General features: G+C 37.2%; 1 protein-coding gene across 1 annotated transcript in view; it reads left to right on the forward strand.

The window, feature by feature from the left end:
• The first annotated feature begins 13470 nt into the window (after positions 1–13470).
• The window catches only part of Scml2 (Scm polycomb group protein like 2), a 100949-nt gene continuing 93515 nt past the window's right edge, over positions 13471–20904 (forward strand). Inside the window, exon 1 of the mRNA XM_040292793.2 lies at positions 13471–13587. Within this exon, the coding sequence (XP_040148727.1) occupies positions 13582–13587 (6 nt within the window). The 5' untranslated portion in view covers positions 13471–13581. The remainder of the gene's footprint in view (positions 13588–20904) is intronic.

Consider the following 20904-nt stretch of genomic DNA (forward strand, 5'->3'; position numbering starts at 1 on the left):
CTACCTCTGATCTCTATCCTTAGCCCCTAAAACTTAAAAAAAAAATTTGCAAAATATTCAATATTCAAAAGTGTAACAAACCATGATATACATATTATTCTAATTAACAGCTATTAATGTTTAGCACACTTCATTACTGCTTTTTTCTTCTCCTTTTTAAACTGAAGTAAAATATTTAAAAGTAAATAGACCTTATAACATTCAACCTATAAAACTTTCAGTGCACCTATTTAACAAATAAGAAGGATTTATCACATAACAACATTATTAGCACATCTGATAAAATTGACAATAATTCCTTAACATCAGTGTGTTAACTTGGCATCGCTGTCATCAGAATACCTGATAATAACAATTTAGAGGAGGGAAAATTTATTTTGGGCTCATGGTTTCAGAGATTCAGTCTATGGTCAGCAGTCTTCAAGGCGGAAGCATCATGGTGGAAGGAAGTGGTGGAGGAAAGCCTCTCAGCTCATAGCAACTGGGAAACAGGGACAAGATACAATTCAAGGGCATACCCTCAGTAACCTACTTCCTCTAGCTACACTTCACCTGCCTATGATTACCATCCATTAGCCCATCAAATGCACTGATGAGGTTACAGCTCTCAAAATGTAATAATTTCACCTCTGAATATTACTATATTGCCTAACACATGAGCTTTTGGGGTTACAGTAAAGGTCCAAACCATAACAATCATCTGATACCCAGGCCATATTCAAATTCTCAAAGAATCTCAAAAATGCCTTAGAAAAACAATTGGTTTGGGACTGGGGCTGTAGCTCAGTGGTAGAGCACCTGCCTCGGACATGTAAGGCACTGGGTTCGACCCTCAGCACCACATAAAAATAAATAAATAAAGATAAAATAAAATAAAGATAAAATAAAAACTTAAAAATAATTGGTTTATTTGAGTCAGGAGTCTAAACAAGGTCTACACATCTAAATCTCTCTTGCTTTGCTAAGGTCATCCCTCCTTTTTGTTTTATGCCATTGACTTGTGGGAGAAACCAGGCTCTTTGTCTTGTGGAATATTCTATCCTCTGAATTAGCCTGGTTGCTTCCTCATCATGGTGTTTAACTTATTATTCTATCCCCTGTGTTTCTTTTAAACTTCAAGTTATACCTTGCCTTGATTGGTTTGACACTTTGGAGAATTTTGTATTTCATAGGCAACCCTATGCACTTTCCTTTTGATTCACATCAATAGGCATATAATGTCTGTTATCCCCTTTAATATTGACCAGTGGGTGCAGGTGATGACAGTCTGACCTATTCATTGTAAAGATGTTTGTCCTTCAGAAACAGTGAATAATCAGTGGGGTGATACTTTGGCACCCTGATAATGCCTAATTCCATGGTGATCTTTCCTATAATGGTTTTAATGTCCCTTGATGATTATTAGTTGCATCAGCTATTTCATTAGGAGTGTCAAATGGTGATTTTATAGTTTTATCATTCCTGTGTACTAGTTGGAATTCTTCTGTAAAGAATTTCATTCCATCAACTAGGACTATTCCACAATTGAAAACAGGATTAGACTATGGTTCTTTTACAAAAGGAGTAAGCTTTTCTCCCCAAAAAGTACTCATTTACATACTAAGAAGATACTCATTTGCATATGCATTAGATGTCTCACCAGTTCCCAAACTCCTTTGTCCTTGCAAACTCCACAATACTTTGGTATATTTTTCCTTAGCCCATTATACAGTGGCTTCTATCATCTCTCAATTTTCTCCCTTACAAACTCCAGTTTCTCTTTGAAGATCTAGTTGAAATGTTCCCTTCTCTGTCCCCAGTCATAATCTGCCACTATTTTCACAGTAGATTGTCCTTACCTCTGTATATATTAGTTTAATTGCTTAACTTCCATTTAAAACTCTGAACTCCTCAGAATTGAACGATATTAATATTCCATGATAGATGTGCTCAATAAATTAAATGAATGAAACAATGTTAAAAGTTGAGATTTTTAAAAAATCATTATTCTCTTGGTATTCCAGTCCTTATTTTAATCAATTTTTCTCAATAATAGTAATATTTTGTATTTCATTGTGTTTTGAATTTTCTTAAGTAGAACAAGAAATGCTGAATAGTAAGATTGCCCAATTAGTGAGGGAATCAGAAATGAATGCAGGGTTTTCCAAAAACTAATATAATTTTTCCCCCATGAGACAACACTTTTTTTTTTTAAGTTGTTGATGGACCTTTATTTTATTTATTTGTATGTGGTGCTGAGAATTGAACCCAGTGCCTCATGCATGCTAAGCAAGTGCTCTACCACTGAGCCACAACCCCAGCCTTGAGACAACACTTTTTCTGTAATAGCTTCTACTTTTCAGATTAGTTGGGATAAACAAAAAAAGTAGATTTAAAGCAAATAACACCTATTTTTTGTTTGTTTTTGATTTTTTGGTAGTGCTAGGGATTGATTGTGCATGTGAGGCAAACACTTTACCAACTGACCTTTATCTTTAGCCCCATAAATAACATCTTAATATAATAAAAAACTTTGAAAGCTTTCCTTCAAATAGGGGAAAAAGACAAAAATAACTTTTCTTACCACTGCTAATTCAACATTTCTGAATGTATTAAATGTTATATAATTAAAAGTTTATTAAAAACATTTTTTTTTTTTTTTTTTTGGTACTGGGGTTTGAACTCAGGGGCACTTGACCACTGAGTCACATCCCCAGCCCTATTTTGTATTTTATTCATAGACAGGGTCTCATTGAGTTGCTTAGCGCCTTGCCTTTGCTGAGGCTGGCTTTGATTCTCCTGTCTCAGCCTCCCAAGCCTAGGATTTACAAGTGTGTGCAGCCGCACCCAGCACTATTCAAAGCATTTTAAAAAGAAAATCCTCCATACAAACCTCCAACTTGACAAAAACAAATCTTGTTTTTTTTTTTTACTGGCACTCTAAAATACACACAAAAATTACAGTAGCAGGCTGGGGTTGTGGGTAGAGCACTCACCTAGTACACTCACCTAGTACCTTTTTTAAAAGGTATTTAAAAAAAATTACAGCGGCATGCTTCATGCGTTTTTTGTTGTTGTTGCTTCTTAAAAAATATATTTTTAGTTGTAGGTGGACTTTTATTTATTTTTATTTATTTACATGTGGTGCTGAGAATCAAACCCAGGGCTTTACACATGCTAGGCAAGCACTCTACCACTGAGCTAAAACTCCAGCCCGCTTTATGTGTTTTTAAATGAACATGAAAAGATTTTTAAGTTATGTAAAAAGAAAGTATAACAAAATATGTTCTTGATTGTTAGCCAGTTCTTGAACTGGTGCAGGCAAATAATGAATGTTCCAAAATTACTTATCTATTGATATGAAACTTGGCATATATTGTTCTATATAACTGCTGTTCCCAGAGTTTTTTCCTTGTTCCTCTTCTTCCTCAACTATGTGTTCTCCTTGGGTGAGCCCAGCCTCTCCTACAGCTTTAAGCATTCCTACCCCAGCACTGGAGATTTCTGCTTCATTAGATTGTTTATTCTCTGTATCTACCTGTCTGCCTCTTCAATTTGGGGAGTGGTAGGCACCAGCTTATGACTGACATTTTAACTCTAGCCGTGATCAAAAAACTCTTCAGTAAATATTCTCTGAATCTACTTGGGTACCTTTGCTTAAGATCTCAGTCAAATTGAACCTGTTTTTTCCACTCTTGGCATCCTGAATTTTCCCTTTCACACTCTCCCCAAATCTTGTAGAACTTTCTCTATTCCCAGGTCTTTATCTCCGGCCTGGTTTGTTCCAAGAGCATTATATTTGATATTTTTGTCATCTGACTTCTGTCTCTACTCTACCATTCATAGATTCCCTCCTAAAACCAAAGCTGTTCATCTAATTTCCTTGCTTAAAAACCTCTTCCTGGAGGTTTCCAGTGTGGGATGTAAGGAGCTTGGAAGTTGTCACTCTGTCCTAACAAGTAAAATATTGAACAAACTGAAAAATCAACAGCAGCTTTCCTCCACCATGCCCTTCTACCATGCCTCATCTCAGGCTCGGAAATAGACCCACATGATATAATCAACTTATTTGATGAAGAAGAAATATAACGGAGCAAAGATAGTTATTTAAAATGGTGCTGAGGGCTGGGGATGAGGCTCAAGTGGTAGCGCGCTCGCCTGGCATGCATGCGGCCTGGGTTCGATCCTCAGCACCACATACAAACAAAGATGTTGTGTCCGCCGAAAACTAAAAAATAAATATTAAAAAATTCTCTCTTTAAAATAAAATAAAATAAAATAAAATGATGTTGAAACAAGTGGACATCCATATTGTGTGTGTGTTTGTATATATACATACATATACAAACATATATAATCTAGATGGAAATCTTACACCTTTCACAAAAATAATTTAAAGTGGATCATAGACCTAAATAAAAATGCAAACTTATAAATTCTCTAGAATATAATATAAAATATAGATGACCTTGGGTATAGCAATGACTTTTGGAAACAATACCAAATGCATGATCTATGAAAGAAATAATTAATAAGATGGACTTAATTAAAGACTTATGTTCTGCAAAAGACAATGTTAAGGACTGGGATTGTGGTTCAGTGGTAAAGCCACTTGCCTGGAATGTGTGAGGCCCTGGGTTCAATCCTCAGCACCACATATAAATATACAAACAAACAAATAGATAAAATAAAAAGGTCCATTGATAACTAAAAAAATAAAAATAAAAAAATGTCAAGAGAATAAGAACACAAGCCACAAGGGGAAAATATTTGCAATATATATATATATATATATATATATATATATATAAATAAAGTACTGTTATCCTAAATACACCAAGAATTCTTAAAATTCAATAATAAGAAAGTGACAATCCAAATAAAAAATAGTCAGAAATTCTGAATGGATTCTTTACTAAATAATATATACAGATTGCAAATGAGCACACGAAAAGATGCTCACTCACCATCATATTATTAAACATTTGCAAATTAAAACAACAATGAGATACTACTGCACATCAATAAGGGTGGTCCAAATTCAAAAACTAACAATGCCAAATGCTGGCGAGGATGTAGAGCAATAGAAACTTTCATTTATTGATGGTGGTAATGCAAAATGGTAGAGCCACTTCGGACGGTGGCTTGTCAATTTCTTACAAAATTAAAATTTCTCTTTCCATACAATCCAATAATCACCCTCCTTGGTATTTACCCAAGTGAATTGAAAACATAATAGCTGGGCACAGTGGTGCATGCCTATAGTCCCAGCAGCTCATGAGGCTGAGGCAGGAGGATTGTGAGTTCAAATGAGCACTCTACCACTGAGCTACAACCGCAGCTCTCAGTAATAATTTTAATTGCCCAAACTGGAAGCAACCAAAGTTCCCTTCAGTAGGTGAGTGCATAAATAAACTATATTACATCCTGAAAAAGGTATAAACTAATAAACTTTCTTTTTTTCTTCAGGTACCATGGATTGAACTCGGGGGTATTCAAGCACTGAGCCTCATCTCCAGCCCTATTTTGTATTTTATTTAGAGACAGAGTCTCACCAAGTTGCTTAGTGCCTTGCTGTTGCTGAAGCTGTCTTTGAACTTGCTATCCTCCTGTCTCAGCCTCCTGAGCTGCTAGGATTACAGGCATGTGCCACCATGCTGGCTCAAAACTAACAAACTTTCTAAAGAAAATTGATATGGTTCAGTGATAGTAAGCAATGTCAACAGCATTAATGTTTGCATGCCAAGAGGGCACATTGGTATGAAGTGGGAATAGTATTAAAGGAAAGGTTGGTTAGGGTATCACGGCACCAAAGTGACTACAGGAAATCTTAAGACATAGCACTAAATATCATTGACTTACTGAGTTACTCCCTTTCAGTACTTTTAGTTCCTCATTAATTCAAGGAATAAGTATCAGCGGCGCTAACCCCTCTTCCACTTTAGCAGCTCTCTAACACTAATCTACCTTTTTATTAATACCTTTATTTGTTCATTTATCTTTATGTGGTGCTGAGGATCAAACTCATGCTTCACATGTGTGAGGCAAGTGCTTTACCATTGAGCTACAATCCCAGATCCACTCATCTACCTTTTAACAAAAAGAAAGCATATCTCAGGTCTAGACTCTTACAGATAAGCTTCTGTACTTGAAATTTTTATAGTATTTGTTTTTATGGCTGCCTTTTAACAATATACTACTTTTCCAATTAATGATAAACAGATTTCAAAGCACATGTACATAAAAATGTGAACATATATGAAGAAGAATATTAAGTAAATCATTGCACAGCCTGTCATTAGTTGAGTTCTTGGTTAAGTTGCTTAAACTTTCTTTTTCTTTTTTTTTTTGTGGTGCTGGGGATTGAACCTAGGACCTTGTGCATGTGAGGCAGGCACTCTACCAACTGAGCTACATCCCTAGCAAGTTGCTTAAGCTTTCTATGTTCCATTTTCTTATTTCTAATATGGGGTAATACTGTGCTTATTTCATAGGGCTTTCAGATAATTAATCAAATTATGTATGTAAACTGAAAAAACAAAACAGAAAACAAACCTCTCCTGATTTACTGTAACCTATAGGATAAATTCAAATTCAGTATTTCTGACATTGGAAAGCCCTTCACAATTCAGCCCCATTAAATACTTCAGGTTCATTTTCTGCCATTTCCTCTGTCCTCAATACTCCACCTCCGATTAACTTTTCACTGTTCTCCAAATGTTCCAAGTATTCTCCTTAGTTGGGTTAATGATTAAGTCTGTCTAGAAAGTCCTAGTTGACCCAAATATAAATGATGTGCCAGTTTTTTTCTGTTCTATACGACATCACATTTCCCAGGTTTCTTGAAAGAACAGAAAAATTGCTTTGTCTAGTACTGGGCCAAACACCCACACATCCTCCCATACAATCAATGTCTTCTGCCTATACCACTATTGATCTTGGTCAATTTCAAATATTTCCACAATAATCAAGGTAAAATATTAAGGAGAAAACTGTCTTGAATTATATTTTATAAGTTTTGCATTATGATCTGAATTTTGTGAAAAGGGTATGAATGTTAAAAGAAAAACAACAGAAAAAATCTATTAAAATGTTAAGTATCCCCAAGTGGTAAATTATAGAGAATATTTCTTTTATGTGTTTTCCAATGTTTACTTTTTAAAATTATGAAGTATCACATCATACAAAAATGTACATCAGACAAGTGTACGTTTAATTTTAAAGGGAAAATCCCCCCAATCTGGTGTAACTGTCACCCATGTCAATAGAATAGAATGTTACAGAAGTTCCCCACATATAACCTCCTTGCTCATGACCCTCAATCTTCTCCCCAGAGGCACTTTCTAACTTGTGATAATCAAGCCCTTGCTTTTCATGTTTTTTTTTTTTAAATATTTATTTTTTAGTTTTAGGTGGTCATAATATCTTTATTTTATATTTATGTGGTGGTGAGGACCCAACCCAGTGCCTCATTCATGCTAGGCGAGCACTATACCACTGAGCCATAACCCTGGCTCTTGTTTTTATTTTCTCCCTAGGTATGTGCTACAGTTTGCAAAAGTATCCCCAACGGGTCTGTGTGTTAAAGGTTTTGTCCCGAGGGTGGTGCTATTGGGAAGTGGTGAAACCTTTCAGCACTAGTGAAGGTGCTTAGGCCACTGGGGCATGCCCTGGAAGGGGATTTTGGCATCCTGTTCTTTTCCTCATTCTCTTTGCTTTCTGGCTCCCATCATGATGTACTGCCTTGCCAGGGTCCTAAAGCAATGATCATGGACAGCAATCCCCAGAACCGTGAGCTAAAATTAAGTTTTGCTCTTTGTAAGTTAATTATCTCATGTATTTTGTCATAGTATCCTGAATTTGAGTATTATAGAATGGAATCTTCATATTATATGGACTCTCTTCCATTTTGCTGAACATCATGTTTTTGAGTTTTCATTCATATCTCAGTGTATAGCTTTGGGGAAACGCTCTGGACAGGAGCTATGTACACACCTTTAAAGTCCTGAATAAAGAGGTACTGAACTGGTATTGCACCCATTGCAATGTGGGCGTCACCTGATAGGGTTGGATTACACCCACTTTTTTTTGTAACCCTACCTCTTACCTCATTTGAATGACTTCTGAATAAAACCCGGGTTAGAGGCCTGCCTTGCCACCCTTGTGTGACCTGTGGCTGAGGAGCGGTCACTGAACCCAAAAAGGTACTTTCTGTGTCTGTGTCTTTATTTAGTCAGGCAAAATTCACTTGGAGTGACCCTGATTGATTTAGTCATGTGTACCCACATGTATTTTTGTTGTTATCTTAATTCCATTGATGGAATATATATTTGCACTTTATAGTAGCTGAACTTGGAGTTTTCAGTTTAGTGCTATTATAAACTATGCTTCTCTGAACATTCTTAAAAATTTATCTTGAGTATACCATGTGTACACAAATTTTTCAAGGATAAATACATAGGATAGAATAGCTAGGCCATAGGCTAGGTTTATCTTCAATTTTATTACGAAATATGTAAGTGGTTTTCACAGTGGTCATACTAATTTATACTCCTACCAGAGGTGTATCAGAGTTTCTATGCTCCAAATTAATACCAAAACCTGCTATTGGCAGTCTTTTTTTAACACCTTTTAATTGATGTTTAATTATCCTTCTTTTTTTGGAGGGTGGTACTGTGGATGAAACTCTGGGGCACTCAACTACTGAGCCATATCACCAGCCCTATTTTGTATTTTATTTAGAGACTTGGTCTCACTGAGTTGCTTAGCACCTCACTTTTGCTAAGGCTGGCTTTGAACTCATGATCCTCTTGTCTCAGCCTCCCCAGCTCATGGGATTACAGCCGTGCGCTACCTACTGCCCCCAGCTAATTATCATTCTTTTAAAAAACTGCAAATTAGGGGCTGGGGATGTCGCTCCCCTGGCATGGGTGCGGCCCAGGTTCCATCCTCAGCACCACATACAAACAAAGATGTTGTGTCTGCCGAAAACTAAAATGTAAATAAAATATTAAAAAAAAAAGATTACAGATCAGGACTGAGAATATAGCTTAGTCAGTAGAGTGCTTATTAAAAAAAAAAAAACTGAAAATTAGAAAATTAGAGGCTGGGGTTGTGGCTCAGTGCTAGAGTGCTTGCCTAGCATGCATAAGGCACTGGGTTTGATCCCCAGCACCACATAAAAAAAATTAAATAAACAAAATAAAGGTATTGTGTCCATCTAAAAATATTTTTTAAAAACCCTGCAAATTAAACTTTTTTTGCCAATATGGTAGGTTTGTAGTAGTACAACACTGTGGCTTTAGTTTACATTCTCTTGCTTGCTAATGAGGTTAATCACTAATATATTTAAAAATATAGCTGGGTGCAGTGGCACACGCCTGTAATCCCACTGGCTTGGGAGGTGGAGGCAGGAGGATCCAGATTTCAAAGCCAGCCTCAGCAAAAGTGAGGTAGTAAGCAACTCGGTGAGACCCTGACCCTAAATAAAATACAAAATAGGACTGGGTATGTGGCTCAGTGGTCAGGTGCTCTCTAGTTCAATCCCCAGTACCATTAAAAAAAAAAAAAATCATTAAAATTTAAGTAAGTATGCCATTTACAAGAGAAAAAAAAATGTCATACCTTATCCCTTTAATGTATGACACTTAACTCCATTTACTATGTTCTAATGTAGAACTTTCTGACTTATGCCTATTGTCCCTGTGGAACTACTAATGTCTGACTTATGCCTATTGTCCCTGTGGAACTACTAATGTCTCCTATTTTTACTCTCAAAACTGTCTTGAACTATCTATAAAATAATATGATCATCTTACTTATGTGTTATCACTTTGAATATTTTCATTCTTTCTCTGTGTCTCTCTCGTAATATCTAACAGTTTTAGACTGAATGTGTATCCCCAAAGTTCATATATTGAATCCCTAATCCCTAATATGATAGTATTAAGAGATGGGGTGTTTGAGAGGTAATTAGGTTTAGATAAGCTCATAAGGGTGGGGACCCCATCATGGGAGTAATACCCTTATAAGAAGAGGAAGAGACACCATAGCTTACTTTCTATACCATGTGAGAGAAAATGTGGCCATCTACAAGGCCCTCACTAGAACCCAACTATGCTAGTACCCTGATCTTGGATTTCCAGTCTCCAGAACTGTGAGAAATATATTTTGGTAGCATAAGCATGTATGTATACACACACATATATATATTTCTTCCCCAAAATATTATTATATTGCATCATATTCATTTAGATTGACCTAACTACTTATTGTTTCATTAGTCTTCAATCCTTGCATCTCTGGCCTTCAAAGTGGGATCATCTGTCATCTATTTGAGGAACTTTAGTATGTACTTCAGTGCAAGTCTTCAAGGGACACATTCTGTCAGTTTTCTTTATGTTCAATCTTAAAGAATATTTTCTTTCTTTTTTAAATTTTTTTGGCTACACATAGACACAATATCTGTATTTATTTTCATATGATGCTGAGGATTGAACCCAGTGCCTCACATGTGCAAGGCAAGAGTTCTACCACTGAACCACAACCCCAGCCACTTAAAGAATATTTTCAATGGGTATAGAAATTATGTAGTTTGATAACACATTGAAAATATCTGGTTTTCAGGATTTTTGCTTGATTTCTTTTATTGACAAGTCATCTGTCAATCTATTACTCATTTGAAAATGATCTATCTTTTTTTCTTTGACTACTCTTCAGTATTTGGATTTCTGGAGTTTTTCTATGATGTCATTGGTTTGAGTTTCTTTCTTTCTTTTTTAAAGAGAGAGAGAATTTTTTTAATATTTATTTTTTAGTTTTCAGCAGACACAACATCTTTGTATGTGGTGCTGAGGATCAAACCTGGGCCACGCGCATACCAGGCGAGCACACTACCACTTGAGCCACATCCCCAGCCCTGAATTTCTTCTTATTTAGTCTATTTAGGATTTAGTGAGCTTCTAAAATCTGGGTTTTGTGTGTATGTGTGTGTGTGTTATCTTCTTGTATCCTTTACTTTTTAAAACTTTCTGCCATATTTTACATTTTTTTGTCTCTTTGTGTTAAATCTGGATAAATTCTTCTGATGTTCTAGCCCAAAGGTCAGCATTTTTTTTTTCCTGTAAAGGGTCAAATGACAAAAATTTTAGGCTTTATAAGTCATACAGTGTCACAACTTCTCAACTCTGCCATTTTAGTGTAAAAGCAGTCATAGACTTTAAGTAAATGAATGAGCGTGGCTGTGTTCTGATCAAACTTTATTCATAAAAACAGGTAAGGGGTCATGTTTTATCTTCAGGCTTCAGTTTTCCAACCCCTGTTCTAATTAATAGAACTTTCTTTATGTGCATCAATGTCTAATCTGAGTTTTCCATTTCAGTTATTATATTTTCCATTTCTTGAACTCTTTGGATCTTTTCATATCAGATATATCTTTTTGTATAGTTTACTTTCTTAGAGATAATTTCAAATTTATTTCTTTTTTATTTTTTAGTTGTTGATAGACCTTTATTTTACTTTTTATATGTAGTGCTGAGAATTGAACCCACTGCCTCATACATACTAAGCAGGCACTCTTTCGCTATGCTACAACCCCAAACCCCTATTTGTTGTTTTTTTAAAGAAAGTAAAAACAGTTTTTTTGTTTGTTTATAATATGCAACAGATAATCAAATGAGAATACATGGTATTAATTTCTGCAGCTTCTTGTTCATAGTACTTTGATTAATTCTGTTCTTTTTTTTTTTTAAAGAGAGAGTGAGAGAGGAGAGAGAGAGAGAGAGAGAATTTTTAATATTTATTTTTTAGTTCTCCACGGACCAACATCTTTGTTGGTATGTGGTGCTGAGGATCGAACCTGGGCCGCATGCATGCCAGGCGAGCGGGCTACCGCTTGAGCCACATCCCCAGCCCTTAATTCTGTTCTTTGAGCTTTGGTAGGTACTCTTGAACATTGTTTGTGTGGGAAGGTTTCCCTGATAGTCTGAGATGAAGACAATTTTGTCCAGTGAGGATTCGCTTTTATTTTGCCAGGGGCTTAAGTGTACTAGAAGTCTAGTACATGGTGGAAATTATATTCATGGCTTGGAAGTTTTTTAGAATTTGGCCTGTGACAACCCCCCTCCCCAAAACTACCATGGGTAAACCTGTGGATTAAAATTTAACAAGCTTTCTACTCTTTTATTTTCCCATTCTCTCCTATTCAAGTTTGCTGCAAACTCCTGGAGACAGAAGCAGTGGCAGATTTACTTTTAATTCATTCTCATCCCACTTTGATGTGTTTATCTGGTATTAGACTCTATACTCTATATTTTTACCACTCAGTTTAGTGGTTTACAAAATGTTTTTAAGACAAAAGGAACAATAGCAACAACAAAACACTCTGCTTTCTTTTCTTTTCTTCCTTCTTGATTTCTTTTATATTTCACCTGATTCTCACAATCTTGTTTTTTTTTTTTTTTTTTTTTGTGTGTGTGTGTGTTGTTGCGGATTGAACCCAGGGCCTTGGGCATGTGAAGCAAGCACTCTACCAACTAAGCTATATCCCCAGCCCTGATTCCTATAATTTTATCAGGTTTTTGATGTTTTTATGAGGTCTTTAAAAAGCAATATTTCATATAGTATTTGTAGCTGAGTTTTTGTTATTGTTGTTCTTTTTTTTTTTTTTGGTGGTACTGGGCATTGAACTCAGGGACACTTTACTACTGAGGTATATCCCCGATTCTTTTTATTTTGAAATAGGGTGTCCTAAATTGCCTAGGCTGGTCTGGACCTTACAGGCATGTGCCACTAAGACAAGCCATAGTTATTTTCATGAGGACAATTTTTCTAAGTACTATGGCCTGCCACACCAGAAACTAGAAGTTCCCTTTTCTTTATTTTCCAAATTTACTCAGGAAGCTAAAATTTATCTTCTAAATTTAGAAACATTATTTTAGAAAAGTTTTTAAACAGGACATACATACCATGAAGAAATCTCGAGTGCACAGTTTGATTTCTACCTATGTCTACACCTGTGCAATCACTGTGCATATCAAGAGATGGGCCATTTCTAGCAACCTCAGAAGGCCCTCTCAAGCCTTATCAATATCCCATCCTCCAAGGGTAACTACTATTCTGGTAGAACTATTAAGTTTTCCCTAGGGGGGGGGGCAAATTTTAAAACCCTGAATCTCTTAAGGATCTCCAGTTCTTAGATTTTGATGGATGGCCAAAGCCTCTTACTTACAATTCCAAGGTTGTCCTATTTTTCTGGCTTCCCTTTCTCTAAGTTTATATGACTACCAGTGTCCTGGCTATTAATTTCTTGATGCTTGGCCCCAAACTCACCCTTCTTTATCCTACTTTATAATACTGGAGCAGAGCTTGGCCAATCTTTTTCAACTTCGCCAGTTAGCTCTGTATTAAATCAATAGGCGGGGCTGTGAAACATTTACTTCCGGTTGGTTTATTTCCTGTTCCTGTGCCTCGGGATTGGCTTGGCTTCGTGTGCAGTAGGAGAGCGGACCACGGGAGTCCCAGTTCGAAACTGGTGGCTTTCTGTTCACAAAGGGCGGATCACACAGTTCTTCACAGCTGCTTGCAGTGTTTTTTCTCCTCATCATGGCGGTAAGTGGGAATTTCCTGAAGTTGTTTCCCACCATCGGTGGTGGCGGGATGGGGAGTTTGTGCCATCGGGCTTCTAGAAGTTTCTAGCACGTTCTTGTTCGCTTTCTTTCATTTCTCCCCTGGAAATGGCGGCAGCTTTTTGCAGTTGCTATTAGTTACACCTTTGAGTTTGCTGTTAGTTATTTACTCTTTGGTTCCCGGTGGTGGGGGGGCCATAGCGGCGGGCTTCTAGAAGTTTCTAGCACCTTGTACTCTTTCCCCTCAGCCCTGGAAATGGCAGCTGGTTTACGCAGTAGCTATTTGTTACCCCAAGTTTGCTAACTAGTAAACCCCCTCCCTTTGCCTAAAGAATGGTTCTTTTTAAATTAAAAATAAAAATTTAGGGGCTGTGGCTGTGGCTCAGAGGTAGCTCACTTGCCTGGCATGTGTGAGGCACTGGGTTCGATTCTCAGCACCACGTATAAATAAATAAAGGTCTATCAACAACTAAAAAATATTTGGAAAACCAATATGGTGCCCGGCTGTTATCCCCACAACTCACCACTTGGGAGGCTGAGGCAAGAGGATAGCAAGTTTGAGACTAGCCCCACCTACTTTATGAAATGCTATTTCAATATGATGTATTAAGAACTATGTAATGTTTTGAACGACCAACAATAAAAAAAAATAAATAAAAAAATAAAAATTTAAATATAAATCACGTTCCATAGAATTCAGTATTTAAAAGTATAAATTGGCTGATTTTTCAGTACATTCACAAGATCATGCAACCATCACCACTATCTAATCTCAGAGCATTTCATTCCCCAGAAAGAAACCCCGGGCCCATTACAGTCACTTTCCATGTCCTTCTTCCCCTATTCCTTGGAAACTGCTAATATCTCTTCCTGTCTCTGTATATTTGCCATTCTGGACATTTCATATAAATGGAATCACACCATATGTTGTCTCTGTTTGGCTTCTTTCGCTCAGTAAAATGTTTACACAGTCCAAAAAAAAAAAAAAAAAAAGAAATGCTATTTCAAAATAAAAAAAAAAATAAAAAGGGCTGGGGTGTAGCTCAACTCCTGGGTTCAATCCCGTTACCACCCCCCCCCCATTTTTTTTTCATTCCTGTTTCTTGCCTGGACCCTGATTTCAATTTTCACTTCCCTCTACCTTTCTCTATATCTCATATTTATAACTCAGTCTGTCTTTTCTTTCTCTCTCCCTCCCTCCATCCTTGTTGGCTTATTTCCTTTCTTCCCTCCCTATTTTTCTTTCTTTTTTTCCTGTTGGCTTATTTCCTTCCCTTTTCTTTTCCTTCCCCCCCTACCCCTCTATATTTTTGTTTCTTATTCTCTTTTCTACTATTGGCTTATTTCCTTCTTTCCTTCCTCCCTCTCTGTCGTTCTTTCCTGTTAGCTTATTTCCTTCCTTTCTTTCTATCTTTCTGTGGGCTTCTATCCTTCCTTTCCTCTCCCCCTCTCTCTTTCCTTCCTTTTAAAATGATTATTTCTCTGTTTTTTTTCTATTGGCTTATTCCCTTCCTTCCTTTTATTTTTCCACCCTCTCTCCCTCTCCTTTATTCTTGGTTCTCTTACTGTTGGCCTATTTCCTTCCTGTCTTTCTCTTTTCCTGTTGGCTTATATCCTGTCTTCCCTCTCCCTCTTTCCTTTCCTTCTTTTTTTAATGATTATTTTTCTTTCTCTTCTTTCCTATTAGCTTATTTTCTTCCTTCCCTTCTTTTCTTTTCCCACCCTCTCTCTCTCCTTTATTTATTTTTTCCTTTATTCTTTGTTTCCTTATTGTTGCCTTATTTCCTTCCTTCCTTCCTTCTGTCCATCAAAAAAACTTTCTTTCCTTCTTTCCTTTTGAATTATTATTCTTTCTTTTTTCTCTCTAGTCCCTTCCTGTCTGTGATTTTCCTGCCTTCTCTTTTTTCTCCCTTCCTCCTTCTCTAGCATATGCAAGTGTAGACTACCTCTCCTTTTCTCTATGTCCTTCATTTATAAATCTTGTTCAAAACCATTTCTTTCTTTTTCTTTCTGTCATTTTGTTTTTCTTTCATGTGTCATTTTTGTCTTCCCTTTTCTCTCTCTTCCTTTTGGCTTATCTTCTTTTTCTTTCCTGATGCTATATTTCCTTCCTTTCTTTTCTTTCTCTTCCTTTTCTTCTCTTCTTTTTTCCCTTCCTCCCTTTCTAACTTTTGTAGCATGCCCAAAGCTCTGGGTTTAATCCCTGTACTTAAATTCAATCCCCAGTACCAAAAAAAAAAAAAAAAAAAGACAGGGGGAAAAAATTCTTGTATTCCATTTTCTGATTGGATCCTGATTCTGATTTTCACTTCCCTCTTCATGTCTCTATAGTCTTTATTTATTTATAAATTCCCTCAAATCTTGCTCTTTTTTGTTTCTTTCTTTCTCTTTCTCCTTTCTTTCTTGAAGGCTTCTTTCCTTCCTTTCTTTTTTGCTGTTGACTTATTTTCTTTTTTCCGTTTGAATTATTCTTTTTCTCTCTTTATTCCCTTCCTGTCTATGATTTTCCTTCCTTCTCTTTTTTCCCCCTTTCTTCTTCTCTAGCATATGCAAGGCCCTGGATTCAATTGTCAGTGCCTGAATTCAATCCACAGCACCACGGGGGGAAAATTCATTCATTTCTGTTTCTTGACTGGATCCTGTTTCTAATATTCATTTCTACCTCTCTTTCTCTGCATAGTTCACTTTAAAATCTCCTCCAAAGCCTTTTTTTCCTTCCTTCATCTTTCTGTCTTCTGTCATTGTCTTTCTTTCTTTCTTCCTATTGGCTCATTTCTTTCCTTTCTTCATTTTTCTAAGTCTTTTTCTCTCCTGTTGGCTTCTTTCCTTCTTTACTTCCTTCCCTGTCTTCCTTCCTTCCAGCCTTTCTTCAGCATGCACAAGGGCCCTGGTTTCAAACCCAAGGGCCTGAATCCAATCCAATTTCCCCCAGCATGTCCAGAGGGGTAAAATGGATTCATCTATTTCTGTTTCCTGACGGAAACCTGATTCTGATTTTGAATTCCTCCTCTCTTTCTCTATATCCCACGTTTATAAATCTGCCCCAGATCCCTTCCTTCCTCCTTTCTTACTTTCTGGTTTCTGTCATTCATTTTTTTCATTTTCTCTCTCTCTATTTTCTTATTTTATAACTTTCTCTTCCTTTTTCTTTCCTGTTGGCTTATTTCCTTCCTTCATTTCTTTTTCTTTTTCTTCCTCCTTTATTCTATTTTTCCTCTTGGCTGGTTTTCTACCTACCTACCTACTTTTCCTTTCTTCCTTTCTTTTCTGCCTACTTTCTTTATTTCCTTCTCTAGCATGCACAAAGCCCTGGATTCAATCCCCAAACCTGAGTCCAGTCCACGTACCACACACAATAAAGATTCTTTCATTTCTGTTTTCCTGACTATACCTTGTGTTTTGACTTCCCCTACATTTTTTTTATATCCTACATTCATAAGTCTCCTTCAGATCCATTTAATCTCTTTCTTTCTGTCCTGTCATTTTTTTCTGTCTTTTTCTTTCTTTCTCTGTCAATTTTTTGTTTTTCTCTTCTTTGTGTTGTCTTATTTCCTTCATTCCCTTCTTTCTTTCTTTCCTTTCTGTTTTTCTTTCTGTCTCTTGATTTTTTTTTTATCTGGTTATTTTATTTTCTTCTTTGCTTCCTTTTCGCCTGCCCTCCCTTCCTTCCTTCCTTCCTTCCTTCCTTCCTTCCTTCCTTCCTGTTGGTTACCTTCTTTCTATTTTTCCTTGCCTACTTTTCTTTCTTTCTCTTCTCCAGGCCCTGGCTTCAATTCCTAGCACTACACACAATAAAATCTTTCATTCCTCTTTCCTGACTGAACATTAAATCTAATTTTTATTTCCCCTTCCCTTTCTCTGTGTTTATTAATCTCCCCCAAAGATCCATCCATCCTTCCTTCCTTCCTTCTTGGCATGCATAAGGCCCTAAATCATTCATTGCTATTTCCTAACTGCATGCTGATTGTGATTTTCACTCTCCTCCTTTCTCTATATCCTGCATTTTTAAAATTTTCTCCAAAGCTATATTTCTCTCTTTCATTCTTTCTTTCTCTTTTCTCCTCTTGATTTATTTCCTTCCTTCTTTCCCTCATTCCTGTTTTTTCCTTTTGACTTATTTCCTTCCCCTTTTTTCTTTTGCCTTCCTACCTTTCTTTATTTTATCCTTTTTTTCCTTACTTTTGGTTTATTTTTTCCTTCCTTCTGCCTTCCTTCTCCTTTCCTGTTGGTTGGTTTCCTTCCTTGCCTGCCTGCCTTTCTTCCTTAGCTTGTGCAATACCCTGATTTCCAACATCTCTCTCTCTCTCTCTCTCTCTCTCTCTCTCTCTCTCACACACACACACACACACACACACACACACACACACACACCCCTTTGTTTCTGTTTCCTGATTGCCCCTTGATGTGATTTTTTCACTTCTTCCTCCCTTTCTCTATATTCTGCATTTATAAATCCTCCCCCAAAGCCCTCCGTTTCTGTCTTTATTTCTCTCTTTCTCTTTCTTATTTCCCTTCTTCCCTCTCCCTTTGTTTTGGTCCATTTTTTCCTTTGTCTTTATTACTTTCTTCTATTGGTTTATATACTAATATTTTGTCTTCCCTCCCCCTCCTTTCCTTCCTATTTCTGCCCCTCCCTTCTCTCTCACCTTTGTTCTTTCTTTCCTTACTATTGTCTTTTTTTTTTTTTTTTTTTGCTTGTTTGTTTTTGTTACCAGGGATTGAACTCAGGGGCACTTGACCACTGAGCCACATTCCCAGCCCTATTTTGTATTTTATTTAGAGACAGGGTCTCACTGAGTTGCTAAACTCCTCGCCTTGCTGAGGCTTGCTTTGAACTGAGGTGATCCTGCTGCCTCAGCCTCCCAAGCGGCTGGATTACAGGCCCTGCTACTATTGGCTTCTTTCTTTCCTTTCTTTCTTGTTCGGTCATTCTTTTTGGTTGGCTTATTTCCTTCCTTTTTTTCTGCCTTTATTCTTTGTCTTTTTTTATCCCTAGCTTTCTGTTTGTTTTTCTTTGCCGTTGGCTAATTTCCTTCCTATCTTTTCCCCTATTTTCTTCTCTAGTATGTGCAATGGCCTTGGGTTCAATCCCCAGCTACACACACACAAAACTAGTTCATTCCTGTTTCCTGATTGTACCCTGATTGTGATTTTTCACTACTACTTCTTTCTCCATATCCTGCATTTATAAATCTCCCCCAAATCCTTTCCTTCCTTCATTTGTTAATTTCTTTCTTTCTGGTTTTCATCTTCTGTTTTTCTCTTTCTTTCTTTCTTTCTTTTTTTTGCCATTGTGTCTTGTGTTTTTCTTTCTTTCTTGTGGACTTATTTCCTTTCTTCCTTTTCAGTCTTTTTTGCCCCCCCCCCGCCCCGTCCTATTGGCTGGCTTACTTGCTTCCTTCTTTCTTTCTTCTTTTCATTGCTCTCTGCCTGCCTTTCTTTTTTTCATTCTCTAGCATGCACAGGGTCCTCAGTTCAGTCTCCCAAACCTGAGTTCAGTCCCAAGTACCACACACACACACAAAAGATTCCTTCATTCCTGTTTTGTGACTGCATCCTGTATCTTGATTTTGACTTCCCTTGTCTTTTTTTATATCTTATATTTATAAATCTCCCCCAGATCCATTTTTATTTTTTTTCCTGTCATTTTTTCCCCTGGCTGGCGGTCTTTTTTTCGTTTTCTCACCTTATTTTCTTCCTTCACTTCTTTCTTTCTTGTTGTCTTTTCTTCTCTATTTTTTCTTTCTTTTTAATTTTTTCTATCCTATTAGCTTATTTTCTTCCTTCCTTTTCTCCTGCCTGCCTTTCCTTCCTTTCTGTTAGTTTCCTTCCCTCCATTCTTGCCTGCCTGCCTGTCTTCCTTCCTTTGTTTCCTTTGTCTTCTCCAGCATGCATAAGGCCTTGGGTTCAACCCAGCACCACACAAATTCTTTTTAGTCCTCTTTCTAGACTGGACCCTAAATCCAATTTTCACTTCCCCCTCCCTTTCTTTATATCTTGCCTTTATAAATTTCCCACAAATTCATTTGTCTTTTTGTACCAGGGATTGAACTTGGGGTCACTCAACTACTGAGTCACATCCCCAGCCCTATTTTGTATTTCATTTAAAGACAAGGTCTCACTGAGTTGCTTAGCACCTCACTTTTGCTGAAGCTAGCTTTGAACTTTTGATCCTCCTGCCTTAGCCTCCTGAGCTGCTGGGATTACAGGCGTGGGCCATCACGTCCGGCTGTCTTTATGTCATTCTGTTTTGACTTTTTTTTTTTCTTATTTTTCTTTCCTGTTGGCTTATTTCCTTCCTTGCTTTGTCTTTCTCTTTCATTCTTCCCTTCCTGTTGGCTTATTTCTTTTATTCTTTTTTTCCTTCCTTCTTTCTTCACTAGTGTGCATAAGACCCTGGGTTCAATCCCTGGCATGTTAGTTGATCCCAGCACCCCCACCCACAATTCATTTATAGATATTTCCTGAATGGAACCTGATTCTGGTTTTTACTTCTCCCTCACTTTCCTCTGTAGCCTTCATTTAGAAATCTCCCTCAAAGCCCTTCCTTTCTTCCTTCTTTTGTCTTTGTTTTTGTCATTCTTTCCTCCTTTTCTTTTTTCTTTTTGTTTCCTGTTGGCTTGTTTCCTCCCTCCCTTCCTTTCTTTTATTTTCTTTTGGCATATTTCCTTCTTTCTTCCCTCCTTCCCTCTTCCCTTTCTCCTTCCTCATTTTCTTTCTTTTTCAGTCTTTCCTTCTGTCCCTTTCTTTTTCTTTCTTTCCTGTTTACTTGTTCCCCCCCTCCCTTTCCCCTCTTTTCCAACATGCACAAGGCCCAGTGTTCAGTCCCGAGCACTGCCCCCCATCCATTCATTTCTTTTTTTTTTTTTTTTTTAAAGAGAGAGTGAGAGAGGAGAGAGAGAGAGAGAGAATTTTTAATATTTATTTTTTAGTTCTCGGCGGACACAACATCTTTGTTGGTATGTGGTGCTGAGGATCAAACCCGGGCCGCACGCATGCCAGGTGAGCGCACTACCGCTTGAGCCACATCCCCAGCCCCCATCCATTCATTTCTGTTTCTAAACTGGACCCTGATTCTGATTTTTACTTCCTCTTCCCTTTCTCTGTATCTTGCCTTTATCTCCTCAACGCCAGTCGGCCTGCCTGCCTACCCTCCTTCCCTTCCTTGTCTCCTTTTCTTTCTTTCCTATTGGCCTATTTTTTTCCTTTTCTTTTCCCTTTCCCCTCCTTCCCTAGCATGCACAAGTCCCTGGGTTCAATCTCTAGCATATGAGTTCAATTTCCAGCAACACACACACAC

Source organism: Ictidomys tridecemlineatus, chromosome X (assembly GCF_052094955.1).
Source record: "Ictidomys tridecemlineatus isolate mIctTri1 chromosome X, mIctTri1.hap1, whole genome shotgun sequence".
Lineage (NCBI taxonomy): Eukaryota > Metazoa > Chordata > Mammalia > Rodentia > Sciuridae > Ictidomys > Ictidomys tridecemlineatus.